Source organism: Oncorhynchus nerka, linkage group LG12 (genome assembly GCF_034236695.1).
Source record: "Oncorhynchus nerka isolate Pitt River linkage group LG12, Oner_Uvic_2.0, whole genome shotgun sequence".
In the NCBI taxonomy this organism is placed as follows: Eukaryota; Metazoa; Chordata; class Actinopteri; order Salmoniformes; family Salmonidae; genus Oncorhynchus; species Oncorhynchus nerka.
The window spans coordinates 17,172,228-17,189,409 of NC_088407.1; the positions used below are offsets into that span (position 1 = coordinate 17,172,228).

Here is a 17,182-nt window from a genome sequence, read left to right on the forward strand (position 1 = left end):
CACTTCTGGTCACACATCAGCGCCCTCTGACGTTACAAGTGAGTCTCTAACTAGCACTGCTGGAACCTCAACATCAAGTGAGGCATCAACAACAACTTCTGAAGCAAACACATCTGCTGAAGAATCGACAGCGACCTCAGCTGGTTTAACAAGTGCATCTGTGGAAGCTACGTTTTCAACATGGGAGTGACCATGACACCAGAATCAACCAAAGACACAATGGAAACAACTACAGCTATGTCCTCAAGTGTAACAGAAACTTCAACCAGTACCTCGACAGAAACAAGTCCCTCACAACCTTCTACGATAACCAGTGAGCCTTCCACTACAAATGAACTAACTTCAGCAGTCACGGACGGGCAAATATCTTCCACTACCGTTGGAGTCTCATCTACCCAGGGAACTGAAAGTACAACTGCAGAGCCAACTGACTCCACAACTGCAGCGGGAACGACCCTTGAAGATCACACAACAACGTTAGAAATGTCAACAATTCCAGCTGAAACAACTACCATTGTTACACAGGAACCATCAGCTAGCCCAGAGACTGTGACAAGCCCATCTCCCACAATCACTTCTGGTCACACATCAGCGCCCTCTGACGTTACAAGTGAGTCTCTAACTAGCACTGCTGGAACCTCAACATCAAGTGAGGCATCAACAACAACTTCTGAAGCAAACACATCTGCTGAAGAATCGACAGCGACCTCAGCTGGTTTAACAAGTGCATCTGTGGAAGCTACGTTTTCAACATCGGGAGTGACCATGACACCAGAATCAACCAAAGACACAATGGAAACAACTACAGCTATGTCCTCAAGTGTAACAGAAACTTCAACCAGTACCTCCCCGGAAACAAGTCCCTCACAACCTTCTACGATAACCAGTGAGCCTTCCACTACAAATGAACTAACTTCAGCAGTCACGGACGGGCAAATATCTTCCACTACCGTTGGAGTCTCATCTACCCAGGGAACTGAAAGTACAACTGCAGAGCCAACTGACTCCACAACTGCAGCGGGAACGACCCTTGAAGATCACACAACAACGTTAGAAATGTCAACAATTCCAGCTGAAACAACTACCATTGTTACACAGGAACCATCAGCTAGCCCAGAGACTGTGACAAGCCCATCTCCCACAATCACTTCTGGTCACACATCAGCGCCCTCTGACGTTACAAGTGAGTCTCTAACTAGCACTGCTGGAACCTCAACATCAAGTGAGGCATCAACAACAACTTCTGAAGCAAACACATCTGCTGAAGAATCGACAGCGACCTCAGCTGGTTTAACAAGTGCAACTGTGGAAGCTACGTTTTCAACATTGGGAGTGACCATGACACCAGAATCAACCGGAGACACAATGGAAACAACTACAGCTATGTCCTCAAGTGTAACAGAAACTTCAACCAGTACCTCGACAGAAACAAGGCCCTCACAACCTTCTACGATTACCATTGAGCCTTCCACTACAAATGAACTAACTTCAGCAGTCACGGACGGGCAAATATCTTCCACTACTATTGGACTCTCATCTACCCAGGGATCTGAAAGTACAACTGCAGAGCCAACTGACTCCACAACTGCAGCGGGAACGACCCTTGAAGATCACACAACAACGTTAGAAATGTCAACAATTCCAGCTGAAACAACTACCATTGTTACACAGGAACCATCAGCTAGCCCAGAGACTGTGACAAGCCCATCTCCCACAATCACTTCTGGTCACACATCAGCGCCCTCTGACGTTACAAGTGAGTCTCTAACTAGCACTGCTGGAACCTCAACATCAAGTGAGGCATCAACAACAACTTCTGAAGAAAACACATCTGCTGAAGAATCGACAGCGACCTCAGCTGGTTTAACAAGTGCATCTGTGGAAGCTACGTTTTCAACATCGGGAGTGACCATGACACCAGAATCAACCAAAGACACAATGGAAACAACTACAGCTATGTCCTCAAGTGTAACAGAAACTTCAACCAGTACCTCTCCGGAAACAAGTCCCTCACAACCTTCTACGATAACCAGTGAGCCTTCCACTACAAATGAACTAACTTCAGCAGTCACGGACGGGCAAATATCATCCACTACCGTTGGAGTCTCATCTACCCAGGGAACTGAAAGTACAACTGCAGAGCCAACTGACTCCACAACTGCAGCGGGAACGACCCTTGAAGATCACACAACAACGTTAGAAATGTCAACAATTCCAGCTGAAACAACTACCATTGTTACACAGGAACCATCAGCTAGCCCAGAGACTGTGACAAGCTCATCTCCCACAATCACTTCTGGTCACACATCAGCGCCCTCTGACGTTACAAGTGAGTCTCTAACTAGCACTGCTGGAACCTCAACATCAAGTGAGGCATCAACAACAACTTCTGAAGCAAACACATCTGCTGAAGAATCGACAGCGACCTCAGCTGGTTTAACAAGTGCAACTGTGGAAGCTACGTTTTCAACATTGGGAGTGACCATGACACCAGAATCAACCGGAGACACAATGGAAACAACTACAGCTATGTCCTCAAGTGTAACAGAAACTTCAACCAGTACCTCGACAGAAACAAGGCCCTCACAACCTTCTACGATTACCATTGAGCCTTCCACTACAAATGAACTAACTTCAGCAGTCACGGACGTGCAAATATCTTCCACTACTATTGGACTCTCATCTACCCAAGGATCTGAAAGTACAACTGCAGAGCCAACTGACTCCACAACTGCAGCGGGAACGACCCTTGAAGATCACACAACAACGTTAGAAATGTCAACAATTCCAGCTGAAACAACTACCATTGTTACACAGGAACCATCAGCTAGCCCAGAGACTGTGACAAGCCCATCTCCCACAATCACTTCTGGTCACACATCAGCGCCCTCTGACGTTACAAGTGAGTCTCTAACTAGCACTGCTGGAACCTCAACATCAAGTGAGGCATCAACAACAACTTCTGAAGCAAACACATCTGCTGAAGAATCGACAGCGACCTCAGCTGGTTTAACAAGTGCAACTGTGGAAGCTACGTTTTCAACATTGGGAGTGACCATGACACCAGAATCAACCGGAGACACAATGGAAACAACTACAGCTATGTCCTCAAGTGTAACAGAAACTTCAACCAGTACCTCCCAGAAACAAGTCCCTCACAACCTTCTACGATAACCAGTGAGCCTTCCACTACAAATGAACTAACTTCAGCAGTCACGGATGGGCAAATATCTTCCACTACCTATTGGAGTCTCATCTACCCAGGGAACTGAAAGTACAACTGCAGAGCCAACTGACTCCACAACTGCAGCGGGAACGACCCTTGAAGATCACACAACAACGTTAGAAATGTCAACAATTCCAGCTGAAACAACTACCATTGTTACACAGGAACCATCAGCTAGCCCAGAGACTGTGACAAGCCCATCTCCCACAATCACTTCTGGTCACACATCAGCGCCCTCTGACGTTACAAGTGAGTCTCTAACTAGCACTGCTGGAACCTCAACATCAAGTGAGGCATCAACAACAACTTCTGAAGCAAACACATCTGCTGAAGAATCGACAGCGACCTCAGCTGGTTTAACAAGTGCATCTGTGGAAGCTACGTTTTCAACATCGGGAGTGACCATGACACCAGAATCAACCAAAGACACAATGGAAACAACTACAGCTATATCCTCAAGTGTAACAGAAACTTCAACCAGTACCTCCCCGGAAACAAGTCCCTCACAACCTTCTACGATAACCAGTGAGCCTTCCACTACAAATGAACTAACTTCAGCAGTCACGGATGGGCAAATATCTTCCACTACCGTTGGAGTCTCATCTACCCAGGGAACTGAAAGTACCACTGCAGAGCCAACTGACTCCACAACTGCAGCGGGAACGACCCTTGAAGATCACACAACAACGTTAGAAATGTCAACAATTCCAGCTGAAACAACTACCATTGTTACACAGGAACCATCAGCTAGCCCAGAGACTGTGACAAGCCCATCTCCCACAATCACTTCTGGTCACACATCAGCGCCCTCTGACGTTACAAGTGAGTCTCTAACTAGCACTGCTGGAACCTCAACATCAAGTGAGGCATCAACAACAACTTCTGAAGCAAACACATCTGCTGAAGAATCGACAGCGACCTCAGCTGGTTTAACAAGTGCATCTGTGGAAGCTACGTTTTCAACATTGGGAGTGACCATGACACCAGAATCAACAGGAGACACAATGGAAACAACTACAGCTATGTCCTCAAGTGTAACAGAAACTTCAACCAGTACCTCCCAGAAACAAGGCCCTCACAACCTTCTACGATTACCATTGAGCCTTCCACTACAAATGAACTAACTTCAGCAGTCACGGACGGGCAAATATCTTCCACTACTATTGGACTCTCATCTACCCAGGGATCTGAAAGTACAACTGCAGAGCCAACTGACTCCACAACTGCAGCGGGAACGACCCTTGAAGATCACACAACAACGTTAGAAATGTCAACAATTCCAGCTGAAACAACTACCATTGTTACACAGGAACCATCAGCTAGCCCAGAGACTGTGACAAGCCCATCTCCCACAATCACTTCTGGTCACACATCAGCGCCCTCTGACGTTACAAGTGAGTCTCTAACTAGCACTGCTGGAACCTCAACATCAAGTGAGGCATCAACAACAACTTCTGAAGCAAACACATCTGCTGAAGAATCGACAGCGACCTCAGCTGGTTTAACAAGTGCAACTGTGGAAGCTACGTTTTCAACATTGGGAGTGACCATGACACCAGAATCAACCGGAGACACAATGGAAACAACTACAGCTATGTCCTCAAGTGTAACAGAAACTTCAACCAGTACCTCCCCGGAAACAAGTCCCTCACAACCTTCTACGATAACCAGTGAGCCTTCCACTACAAATGAACTAACTTCAGCAGTCACGGATGGGCAAATATCTTCCACTACCGTTGGAGTCTCATCTACCCAGGGAACTGAAAGTACCACTGCAGAGCCAACTGACTCCACAACTGCAGCGGGAACGACCCTTGAAGATCACACAACAACGTTAGAAATGTCAACAATTCCAGCTGAAACAACTACCATTGTTACACAGGAACCATCAGCTAGCCCAGAGACTGTGACAAGCCCATCTCCCACAATCACTTCTGGTCACACATCAGCGCCCTCTGACGTTACAAGTGAGTCTCTAACTAGCACTGCTGGAACCTCAACATCAAGTGAGGCATCAACAACAACATCTGAAGCAAACACATCTGCTGAAGAATCGACAGCGACCTCAGCTGGTTTAACAAGTGCAACTGTGGAAGCTACGTTTTCAACATTGGGAGTGACCATGACACCAGAATCAACCGGAGACACAATGGAAACAACTACAGCTATGTCCTCAAGTGTAACAGAAACTTCAACCAGTACCTCGACAGAAACAAGGCCCTCACAACCTTCTACGATTACCATTGAGCCTTCCACTACAAATGAACTAACTTCAGCAGTCACGGACGTGCAAATATCTTCCACTACTATTGGACTCTCATCTACCCAAGGATCTGAAAGTACAACTGCAGAGCCAACTGACTCCACAACTGCAGCGGGAACGACCCTTGAAGATCACACAACAACGTTAGAAATGTCAACAATTCCAGCTGAAACAACTACCATTGTTACACAGGAACCATCAGCTAGCCCAGAGACTGTGACAAGCCCATCTCCCACAATCACTTCTGGTCACACATCAGCGCCCTCTGACGTTACAAGTGAGTCTCTAACTAGCACTGCTGGAACCTCAACATCAAGTGAGGCATCAACAACAACTTCTGAAGCAAACACATCTGCTGAAGAATCGACAGCGACCTCAGCTGGTTTAACAAGTGCATCTGTGGAAGCTACGTTTTCAACATCGGGAGTGACCATGACACCAGAATCAACCAAAGACACAATGGAAACAACTACAGCTATATCCTCAAGTGTAACAGAAACTTCAACCAGTACCTCCCCGGAAACAAGTCCCTCACAACCTTCTACGATAACCAGTGAGCCTTCCACTACAAATGAACTAACTTCAGCAGTCACGGATGGGCAAATATCTTCCACTACCGTTGGAGTCTCATCTACCCAGGGAACTGAAAGTACCACTGCAGAGCCAACTGACTCCACAACTGCAGCGGGAACGACCCTTGAAGATCACACAACAACGTTAGAAATGTCAACAATTCCAGCTGAAACAACTACCATTGTTACACAGGAACCATCAGCTAGCCCAGAGACTGTGACAAGCCCATCTCCCACAATCACTTCTGGTCACACATCAGCGCCCTCTGACGTTACAAGTGAGTCTCTAACTAGCACTGCTGGAACCTCAACATCAAGTGAGGCATCAACAACAACTTCTGAAGCAAACACATCTGCTGAAGAATCGACAGCGACCTCAGCTGGTTTAACAAGTGCATCTGTGGAAGCTACGTTTTCAACATCGGGAGTGACCATGACACCAGAATCAACCAAAGACACAATGGAAACAACTACAGCTATGTCCTCAAGTGTAACAGAAACTTCAACCAGTACCTCCCCGGAAACAAGTCCCTCACAACCTTCTACGATAACCAGTGAGCCTTCCACTACAAATGAACTAACTTCAGCAGTCACGGACGGGCAAATATCTTCCACTACAATTGGACTCTCATCTTCCCAGGGATCTGAAAGTACAACTGCAGAGCCAACTGACTCCACAACTACAGCAGGAACGACCCTTGAAGATCACACAACAACTTTAGAAATAACAACAAGTCCAGGTGAAACAACGACCATTGTTACACAAGAACCATCAGCTAGCCCAGAGACTGTGACAAGCCCATCTCCCACAATCACTTCTGGTCACACATCAGCGCCCTCTGACGTTACAAGTGAGTCTCTAACTAGCACTGCTGGAACCTCAACATCAAGTGAGGCATCAACAACAACTTCTGAAGCAAACACATCTGCTGAAGAATCGACAGCGACCTCAGCTGGTTTAACAAGTGCATCTGTGGAAGCTACGTTTTCAACATCGGGAGTGCCCATGACACCAGAATCAACCAAAGACACAATGGAAACAACTACAGCTATGTCCTCAAGTGTAACAGAAACTTCAACCAGTACCTCCCCGGAAACAAGTCCCTCACAACCTTCTACGATAACCAGTGAGCCTTCCACTACAAATGAACTAACTTCAGCAGTCACGGACGGGCAAATATCTTCCACTACCGTTGGAGTCTCATCTACCCAGGGAACTGAAAGTACAACTGCAGAGCCAACTGACTCCACAACTGCAGCGGGAACGACCCTTGAAGATCACACAACAACGTTAGAAATGTCAACAATTCCAGCTGAAACAATGACCATTATTACACAAGGACCATCAACTAGCCCAACAATAGAAGCAATGACCACAACACAGTCTCCAACTCCCACATCTACCACACCCTTTCTAACTACTCAAACTACATTACCTTTCACAACCACACCCAACACACCATCAACTACATCAACTTCCCCAACTACCACACCTTCTACAACCACCCTAATTACATCAACTACCGCACCTACCACACCTCCAACTACATTAACTACATCAACTACACATTCTACTACACCTATCCCACCTGCCCCTTCTACTACACCTATCCCAACTACCCCTTCTACTAACCCTTCTACTACACCTAACCTAACTACAACACCTACCCCAACTACCCCAACTAACCCTTCTACTACACCTAACCTAACTACAACACCTACCCCAACTACCCCTTATACTACACCTATCCCAACTACCCCTTCTAATACACCTACCCATTCTACTACACCTACCCCAACTATCCCTTATACTACACCTATCCCAACTACCCCTTCTAATACACCTACCCCTTCTACTACACCTACTTCAACTACCCCAACTAACCCTTCTACTGCATCCAGTCCAACTTCTACAACTGCATCTGCTTCATTGACGTCAACTTCACTCTCAACAACTGGACCTCCGATAATTGTGACTGTGGGTGAGTGATCACATGACCTGACCAGGAAATACTCTGTGATACTACTAGGGCTTGGAGGTTTTTTTGTCAGTAAAAAACTGCCAGTCCTATGGAATATACTGTCCTGGTTTATCTAACTACTACGGGTCCATAAATGGTCTAATTGTTGTTCCTTATCATCCTATTCATGTCAATGAACTACAGACACTATTGAAGTATCAACAGATGTCACTGTTAGACTCAACAAAACATTTAAAGAAGAATACAGTCACCCGTCAACACAGGAATACCAAGATTTCACAAAAAATTTCACCAACGATGTAAGTGCCTAATTTACATACTCTTTTTTAATGATACATGCATAATCTTAATGAGCTCATTAATAGTAACTAACTGAGCTATAACATGTTTTCCAGATGACCTTACTGTACAACCGCACTATTAACAATTTTATCGGCATAGTAATAATAGGACTCAGGTATGTGAACATTTGAGGAAACGTCGCAACAAAGAGGCAGTATGCATGTACATTAAACACTTACTTTAAAAGGTTAGTTGAACCTCTTTTTAGAACGTCTATTTAAAATGTGGAACCTTTTTTTGGAATCTCTTCGCTCTCTATCAGGAATGGCAGTGTCGTGGTGGACCACGTGGTTCTACTGCGCATAGAGAATGGGAAGAACCTAAGTAATGAGATTGCTGAGTCAGAAAAACAAATCAAGGACAGTCTCAATGCGGCCAAAAACTGCACCACAGGTCAGTAACTGACTTCAAATCAAATCAAATCAAAATCCAATCAAATGTATTTATATAGCCCTTTTTACATCAGCTGATATCTCAAAGTGCTGTTCAGAAACCCAGCCTAAAACTCAAAATAGCAAGCATGCAGGTGTAGAAGCAGGGTGGCTTGGAAAAAGCCACCCTAGAAAGGCCAAAACCTAGGAAGAAACCTAGAGAGGAACCAGCCTATGAGGGGTGGCCAGTCCTCTTCTGGCTGTGCCGGGTGGAGATTATAACAGAACATGGCCAAAATGTTCAAATGTTCATAAATGACCAGCATGGTCAAATAATAATAATCACAGTAGTTGTTGAGGGTGCAACAAGTCAGTATCTCAGGAGTAAGTGTCAGCTGGCTTTTCGTAGCCGATCATTGAGAGTATCTCTACCATTCCTGCTGTCTCTAGAGAGTTGAAAACAGCAGGTCTGGGACAGGTAGCATGTCCGGTGAACAGGTCAGGGTTCCATAGCCGCAGGTAGAACAGTTGAAACTGGAGCAGCAGCAGGGCCGGGTGGACTGGGGACAGGAAGGAGTCATCATGCCAGGTAGTCCTGAGGCATGGTCCGAGGGCTCAGGTCCTCCTCCGCCGAGAGAGAAAGAAAGAAAGAAAGAAAGAAAGAAAACATTTGAGAGAGCATACTTAAATTCACACAGGACACCGGATAAGACAGGAGAAGTACTCCAGATATAACAGACTGACCCCAGCCCCCCGACACATAAACTACTGCAGCATAAACACTGGAGGCTGAGACAGGAGGGGTCAGGAGACATTGTGGCCCCATCCTATGATACCCCCGGACAGGGCCAAACAGGCAGGATATAACCCCACCCACTTTGCCAAAGCACAGCCCCCACACCACTAGAGGGATATCTTCAACCACCAACTTACCATCCTGAGACAAGGCCGAGTATAGCTAGTCAGACTACAGACAATTACGATATTAGAAACCGGTTAAGTAGGCCATAGCGAAACACTCTGAATTTATGAATGGACAATCTGTCAATGTTCTGAATTTCCGAACACCCCGAGAGCGCACTCTGACACTCCAGATTTGATTTAACGATCACACACAACGTTGTTAAAATCACATATTAGACCTGGGTTAGCTGACCAATGTGTATGAAATTAAAGAAAAGTAAGGAAAATTACAACTCGTAAACTTTACATTGACAAAAAAATTATACTGCGTTATTAAAAGATGGTATTATTGACAAATCACGTGTCAAATCATTTGTTTTGTATAACAAACCTTTCTGTTGCATTCACAGGCCAAGTAGGCTGTATTGGGGTGGACATAATTGGAGATGTCATTGTAAAAAATTCCACATTTGATAAGGAATGTAAGTACACTAAAGCCTATATTTGTGAGTCCACACCAGGGTATATATGGATATCCTTTCAACACATTTTAGTGAATGAGGTTATACTGTAAAGCTGTTCCTACCAGGGTTGGGGTCAGTTACTGTAATTCAGAACACCAAGAGTGTGCAAAACTGTCACCAAGGCAAAAGGTGGCTACTTTCAAGAATTTAAAATATAACATATTTTGAATTGTTTAACACTTTTTGGTTACTAAATTATTCCATATGTGTTATTTCATAGTTTTGATGTCGTCACTATTATTTAACAATGTAGAAAATAATACAAATAAAGAAAGACCCTTGAATGAGTAGGTTTGTCCAAAAAATTCCAATTCATCTCCTGCATTGACTTTTAACATAACATACTTTTGGACTTTGAACTTAATATTATTTTTAACTTACCATCGTCTTTGTGTAGCGGTATGCGACACGGCCAAACTAGATAAGGACTTGAGGATATACTACCATGCAGCACAAATAGATGGGCGACTGGTCTGTGTCTCTCCCTGTGCCCCCGGACACAACAGGGAAAAGAACTGCAACACCGGCACCTGTAGTATGTCAAGGGACGGTCCGGTCTGCAGGTAAGAGTATTACCTCTTATGACTTCTTATAACATACAACATATAGTATAACATACAACATATAGACAACATACAACATATAGACAACATACAACATATAGACAACATACAACATATAGACAACATACAACATATAGACAACATACAACATACAACATATAGACAACATACAACATACAACATATAGACAACATACAACATATAGACAACATACAACATATAACATATAGACAACATGCAACATATAGACAACATACAACATATAGACAACATACAACATACAGACAACATACAACATACAACATATAGCCAACATACAACATATAGCCAACATACAACATATAGCCAACATACTACATATACAACATATAGCCAACATACAACACAAACCACATATAGCCAACATACAACACATACAACATATAGCCAACATACAACACAAACAACATATAGCCAACATACAACACAAACAACATATAGCCAACATACAACACATACAACATATAGCCAACATACAACACAAACAACATATAGCCAACATACAACACATACAACATATAGCCAACATACAACACATACAACATATAGCCAACATACAACATATAGCCAACATACAACACATACAACATATAGCCAACATACAACACAAACAACATATAGCCAACATACAACACATACAACATATAGCCAACATACAACACATACAACATATAGCCAACATACAACACAAACAACATATAGCCAACATACAACACATACAACATATAGCCAACATACAACACATACAACATATAGCCAACATACAACATATAGCCAACATACAACACATACAACATATAGCCAACATACAACATATAGCCAACATACAACACATACAACATATAGCCAACATATAGCTGACATAAAACCAGCACAATGACTCCACTTAACCCTCCATCCTTCTGTGTCCCATCCACCATCCACACAGATGTAACCAGGACTACTGGTACCTAGACTCCGATTGCTTCGGTCATATCCTGAAGAGGGACCTCTTTGCCGCGCTACTGACCCTGGCAGGACTGGCGATAGCAGCCGTGGGGGTCATGGTGGTCTATGTGCCCTGGCATAGACGACAATTACATAGGTGAGACTGACTACACATCAACACAGCAGCTAAAAATATCAGGAACAACACAAAGAGTGACATAAATGTTTACGTGCAGTAAGTGAAGCCTTCACCATCTAGTCACGAGACAAGCCTTCACCATCTAGTCACGAGACAAGCCTTCACCACCTAGTCACGAGAGAAGCCTTCACCATCTAGTCACGAGACATGCCTTCACCATCTAGTCACGAGACAAGCCTTCACCATCTAGTCACGAGACAAGCCTTCACCATCTAGTCACGAGACAAGCCTTCACCATCTAGTCACGAGACATGCCTTCACCATCTAGTCACGAGACAAGCCTTCACCATCTAGTCACGAGACAAGCCTTCACCATCTAGTCACAAGACAAGCCTTCACCATCTAGTCACGAGACAAGCCTTCACCATCTCGTCACGAGAGAAGCCTTCACCATCTAGTCATGAGAGAAACCTTCACCACCTAGTCACGAGAGAAGCCTTCACCATCTAGTCACGAGAGAACCCTTCACCATCTAGTCACGAGAGAAACCTTCAACATCTATTCACGAGAGAACCCTTCACCATCTAGTCATGAGAGAAACCTTCAACATCTAGTCACGAAACATGCCTTCACCATCTAGTCATGAGAGAACCCTTCACCATCTAGTCATGAGAGAAGCCTTCACCATCTAGTCACGAGAGAAGCTAATGTGTAGATTTGTAAAGCTAAAACAACAGGAGTAAGATGTTGGCACAGACAACAAGCCTGTAGGTGAAACACAAAATATGTATTACAAAGCTATGCATTTGTTTAGAATTTGGATATGATGAACTCTGACCTCCACCACATATTGTCACGCCCTGGCCATAGAGAGGCCTTTTATTCTCTATTTTGGTTAGGCCAGGGTGTGACTAGGGTGGGCATTCTATGTTCTTTTTTTAATGTTTTTGTATTTCTTTGTAAGTCGCTCTGGATAAGAGCGTCTGCTAAATGACTTAAATGTAAAATGTAAATGTCTTTGTTTTTGGCCCGGGTATTGTTCTCAATCAGGGACAGCTGTCTGTCGTTGTCTCCGATTGAGAACCATACATAGGTAGCTCTTGCCCACATGGGTTTTGTGGGTAGTTGTTTTCTGTTTAGTATCTGTACGAGACAGAACTGTTTCGGTTATTCTTTTTTGTCATTTTTGTATTTAGTGTTCAGTTGCTAAAAATGTATTATGAACACGCTGCACCTTGGTCCTCACCTTCTTCTCTTGAATGCCGTGACACACACATATATATATATATTTATATATAACTGTAAGAGGTTGGAACTTTGAAACCTGGTTGAGGATGTAAATTTTTTTTTAACAATCAATGACACCAACCAATAATTCTTCTCAAAACAATGATCATACTATGATGATCAGTAATGTAAGCTCATAAAGTGAGTTTCTTCTCTCCCCCTTTCCTTCAGGGTGAAAGATATCCATACTGGACAAGTTAACCAGTGGCTGGAGGAAGACTTTGAATGGCCCAACAGGCCAAATATAGGTGGCCACTTGGTTGGTTCAAGTAGTACCACAGTCCTAACAGGTACACTGTCTAAAGCCTATTCTGCCTCACCTGTCATAGTTTATTGCTGGAAATGTGTTTTAAAGGGTGCATTTATAATATGCCATTCTTATACATTCTTTTACTTTTATCTGACCTAGTTTTGATTCTGTGCTCTTTTATGATCCTATTCTGGATGTTCTATTTCTTACTGTTTGAAATTGAACACTGTATTGCTGAAGAAGAACTTGTCAGTGAGCATTTCTCTGTATTGTTTCCACCTGCTGTTTCCTGTGGACGTAACACGTAAACTTTCATGTCATTTTACTTTAAAAGGTGTGGCTTAATGCTGCCCCCTTCCAGAAAATGTAGTTTAAAATATTCTTATCTGTAGAGTTTTAAAACATGAGTATCTTCAGTGACCGTTTGTAAATATCATTTTTGTCCCCTTTTATACAGAGAATGAGCCTAACCCACCTTATGGGGGCCGAGTGGGCTTGCAGTACGACGCAGAGGAGATTCCCTGTCATCCTCCAGTACAAGGCTGCCGTCTCCCTACCATGGAACACAGGCACAGGTGGGGATCTATTTTAGGTATCCTAGATGCCATCTCCTGCTGTGGTGCCTTTGAGCAAGGCACTTGACTTAACCCATGGCTCACCCTTGTTTCTGACCCCTCCGTGTGTGAAGGGAAGAGTGCATGTTACTTAAAGGGTTTAAAGGCAACATTTAAAAAAAAAAAAATCATGTTCTGAAAATGACAATGGACAATCAAGTCTTCTCTTTCTTCTTCAAAAGGTGTCCAGGAGGCCTGAGATCATCTGCCATGACTACAGTTCCTGGGGTGCTGATAGGGACGCCATTCAAGTCATACAGACTACCGCCACCTCGTCAGGGCAGCATTTTACATTGAGTGACCCTGGCAGCCAATCAGAGGTGGGAACGGAATGTTCATCATAATGCTGTCAAATATGTATGTAATAGGTATGGATGGCCCTCGTGAACTGTTTCAGCCTTCTGGGTGTGCTCTTTCCAAGTAAATTACTACATGATTGAGGACACACAGAGGAGCTAGTGATCACTTTAGAAACCTATTCCATACTCAAATACCTGTTTTTAATATTCCCTGACAGCTTAGGATCAGCATGCCGGGGATACGGACTTACTCTGAGATCTAGTGGGACATCCTCAACTCTTAAAAACAGAACTGGACAAAGAACAGGAAAGAAAGAAAAAGGATCTCTTAACGGACAGTCTCCTCTTTGGGAGCGAAGCCTGAATAACGGTTGTGGGACAATGCTTTATTAACACTGCACAGGATTGTCCAACGAAGTATGGAGTCACTGATACAGGAGGATGTGAAACCCAACCTCAGCTTCATTAATGGAATAATCTGCTCTCAAATCAATCAACCTATCAGGATATCTAAGGAAACAACATGTTTTATGTGCTGTACTTCAGTGACGCAAGTTTACAATAAATCTGCACAATGATATATGTTGCTTGTACCAGTTTACCAATTAGCATGGCTTCTTTTGCACTTTAATACCACAACAAATTAATGTAAATAATGTTGTAATATCACATGTATATAACAATCTGTCTTTATATAGAACAGACATTGCACTGTGGTAGTTGTTATAAAATCAAAACATATTTCAAATGTGTATCAAAAACTAAGTTATTTCCCGACTTTTGTAAACTGCATAATGTCAAACCAATAATACAATATTGTATCACACATAAATAGAACAATAAACGCATCTGATGAAATTGGCAGTCAAATGAACAATGAATGAAGGCCAAAGTGAGCCATTTCTAATCAGTGCCGCATTCTCTTGATCTTGTTGTTTGGCTGCATGTTCAACGTTCTTTGGCTGTGCGCTCATCTCCTGTGCTCAAGCTCTAATTTATGTTACTCCTACTTTGCCTTTAGTTCTAACTCCCTCGGTTGAACATCTAGGGGACTCACCCCACTACCCGTAGCACCCTTATCATCAGTCCTCCACCAATCAGCGCTTTGACTACTGCTTTTGGATTGCCTGATGCCACTTTGATGTCATAATTCTTAGCGATGATGAGCAGATTCACCTTCGTACATGTATCTATCTCCCATGTAGGGTTTTCCACAAATGCTTCCAACGAGCCTGTGTGATTTTGCAACTTATAAAATGATTCCACGAGTCTTATAACCCATTAGGGTGGATGTCAGTGACAGCAACTCTACCACAAAAGTGTATTTTGAACACTCAAATATCTGAGCACAGCATAGCCTCACAGTCTGAGATTAAAGCAACTATCACAGGAAACAAAATCCCGGACGAGTCCCCTTTCTGTTACGTTCCCCAGCAAGAAACCAAAACATTTCACTCAAACAGAAGGAGGAACTAAAAAAGAGTCACTAACAACCAAAACAAAAGGGAAGCGGGGAGATAATCTAAAAGATTGTTTTTAGGAATATCTAATAGTGAGCGCCAACTGACGGTGTTAATCCTTCACATCTCTCAAGACAACTGGAGCACTGGGCCAGCACAGGTGAAACACCTTCTGACTAAAGAGATGGACAAGCCAGCACAGGTGAAACACATACTGACTAAAGAGATGGACAAGCCAGCACAGGTGAAACACATACTGACTAAAGAGATGGACAAGCCAGCACAGGTGAAACACCTTCCGACTAAAGAGATGGACAAGCCAGCACAGGTGAAACACATACTGACTAAAGAGATGGACAAGCCAGCACAGGTGAAACACCTTCCGACTAAAGAGATGGACAAGCCAGCACAGGTGAAACACCTTCTGACTAAAGAGATGGACAAGCCAGCACAGGTGAAACACCTTCTGACTAAAGAGATGGACAAGCCAGCACAGGTGAAACACATACTGACTAAAGAGATGGACAAGCCAGCACAGGTGATACACCTTCCGACTAAAGAGATGGACAAGCAAGCACAGGTGAAACACCTTCCGACTAAAGAGATGGACAAGCCAGCACAGGTGATACACCTTCCGACTAAAGAGATGGACAAGTCAGCACAGGTGAAACACCTTCCGACTAAAGAGATGGACAAGTCAGCACAGGTGAAACACCTTCCGACTAAAGAGATGGACAAGTCAGCACAGGTGAAACACCTTCCGACTAAAGAGATGGACAAGTCAGCACAGATGAAACACATACTGACTAAAGAGATGGACAAGCCAGCACAGGTGAAACACATACTGACTAAAGAGATGGACAAGCCAGCACAGGTGAAACACCTTCCGACTAAAGAGATGGACAAGCCAGCACAGGTGATACACCTTCCGACTAAAGAGATGGACAAGTCAGCACAGGTGAAACACATACTGACTAAAGAGATGGACAAGTCAGCACAGGTGAAACACATACTGACTAAAGAGATGGACAAGCCAGCACAGGTGAAACACATACTGACTAAAGAGATGGACAAGCCAGCACAGGTGAAACACATACTGACTAAAGAGATGGACAAGCCAGCCCAGGTGAAACACATACTGACTAAAGAGATGGACAAGCCAGCACAGGTGAAACATATTGACTAACGATGAGACACCAATCGGTGTGCCTCACGTGCTGACCCGTTAACGTCCAACCTCTAAATATAAATTGAAAAACCAAAGCCTGTAAACAGGTCAGTTATGGATGGATGTGTAGGTTCAGAATTTGTTGTTGGCATGTCATGACTAAGGTCACTAATCATGTCAATAAAAAAATAATTAAATTATTTGGCAATTTCAGTTGGTTTTGTCATAAATGAGCCATCTGATTCAATGAATG

At 43.6% G+C, this 17,182-nt stretch overlaps 2 protein-coding genes across 4 annotated transcripts; both read left to right on the top strand.

The window, feature by feature from the left end:
• The first annotated feature begins 264 nt into the window (after positions 1-264).
• On the top strand, positions 265-3,174 carry LOC135574423 (mucin-2-like). Its single transcript, XM_065026024.1, has one exon. It carries the CDS (start codon positions 484-486, stop codon positions 3,172-3,174), a length of 2,691 nt encoding a protein of 896 aa, XP_064882096.1. The 5' UTR covers positions 265-483.
• Positions 3,175-4,313: 1,139 nt separating this feature from the next.
• LOC115120383 (mucin-2-like) lies at positions 4,314-17,182 on the top strand. 3 transcript variants are annotated; one of them, XR_010465261.1, is made up of 11 exons: positions 4,314-8,043; positions 8,227-8,342; positions 8,439-8,500; positions 8,648-8,778; positions 10,070-10,141; positions 10,581-10,746; positions 11,714-11,869; positions 13,310-13,428; positions 13,846-13,963; positions 14,185-14,370; positions 14,520-15,228. XR_010465261.1 is itself a non-coding variant. In XM_029649309.2 (11 exons), the coding sequence occupies exons 1-10, from the start codon at positions 4,494-4,496 to the stop codon at positions 14,297-14,299; spliced, it is 4,605 nt and encodes a 1,534-aa protein (XP_029505169.2). In that variant the 5' UTR covers positions 4,315-4,493; the 3' UTR covers positions 14,300-14,322; positions 14,520-15,228. The 3 variants fall into 3 exon arrangements, 2 of the variants coding, with proteins under 2 accessions (XP_029505169.2, XP_064881367.1); XM_029649309.2 differs by having other exon boundaries at positions 4,315-8,043; positions 14,185-14,322; XM_065025295.1 differs by lacking the exons at positions 4,314-8,043; positions 8,227-8,342; positions 8,439-8,500; ... (4 more) ...; positions 13,310-13,428; positions 13,846-13,963 and having other exon boundaries at positions 14,289-14,370; positions 14,520-17,182.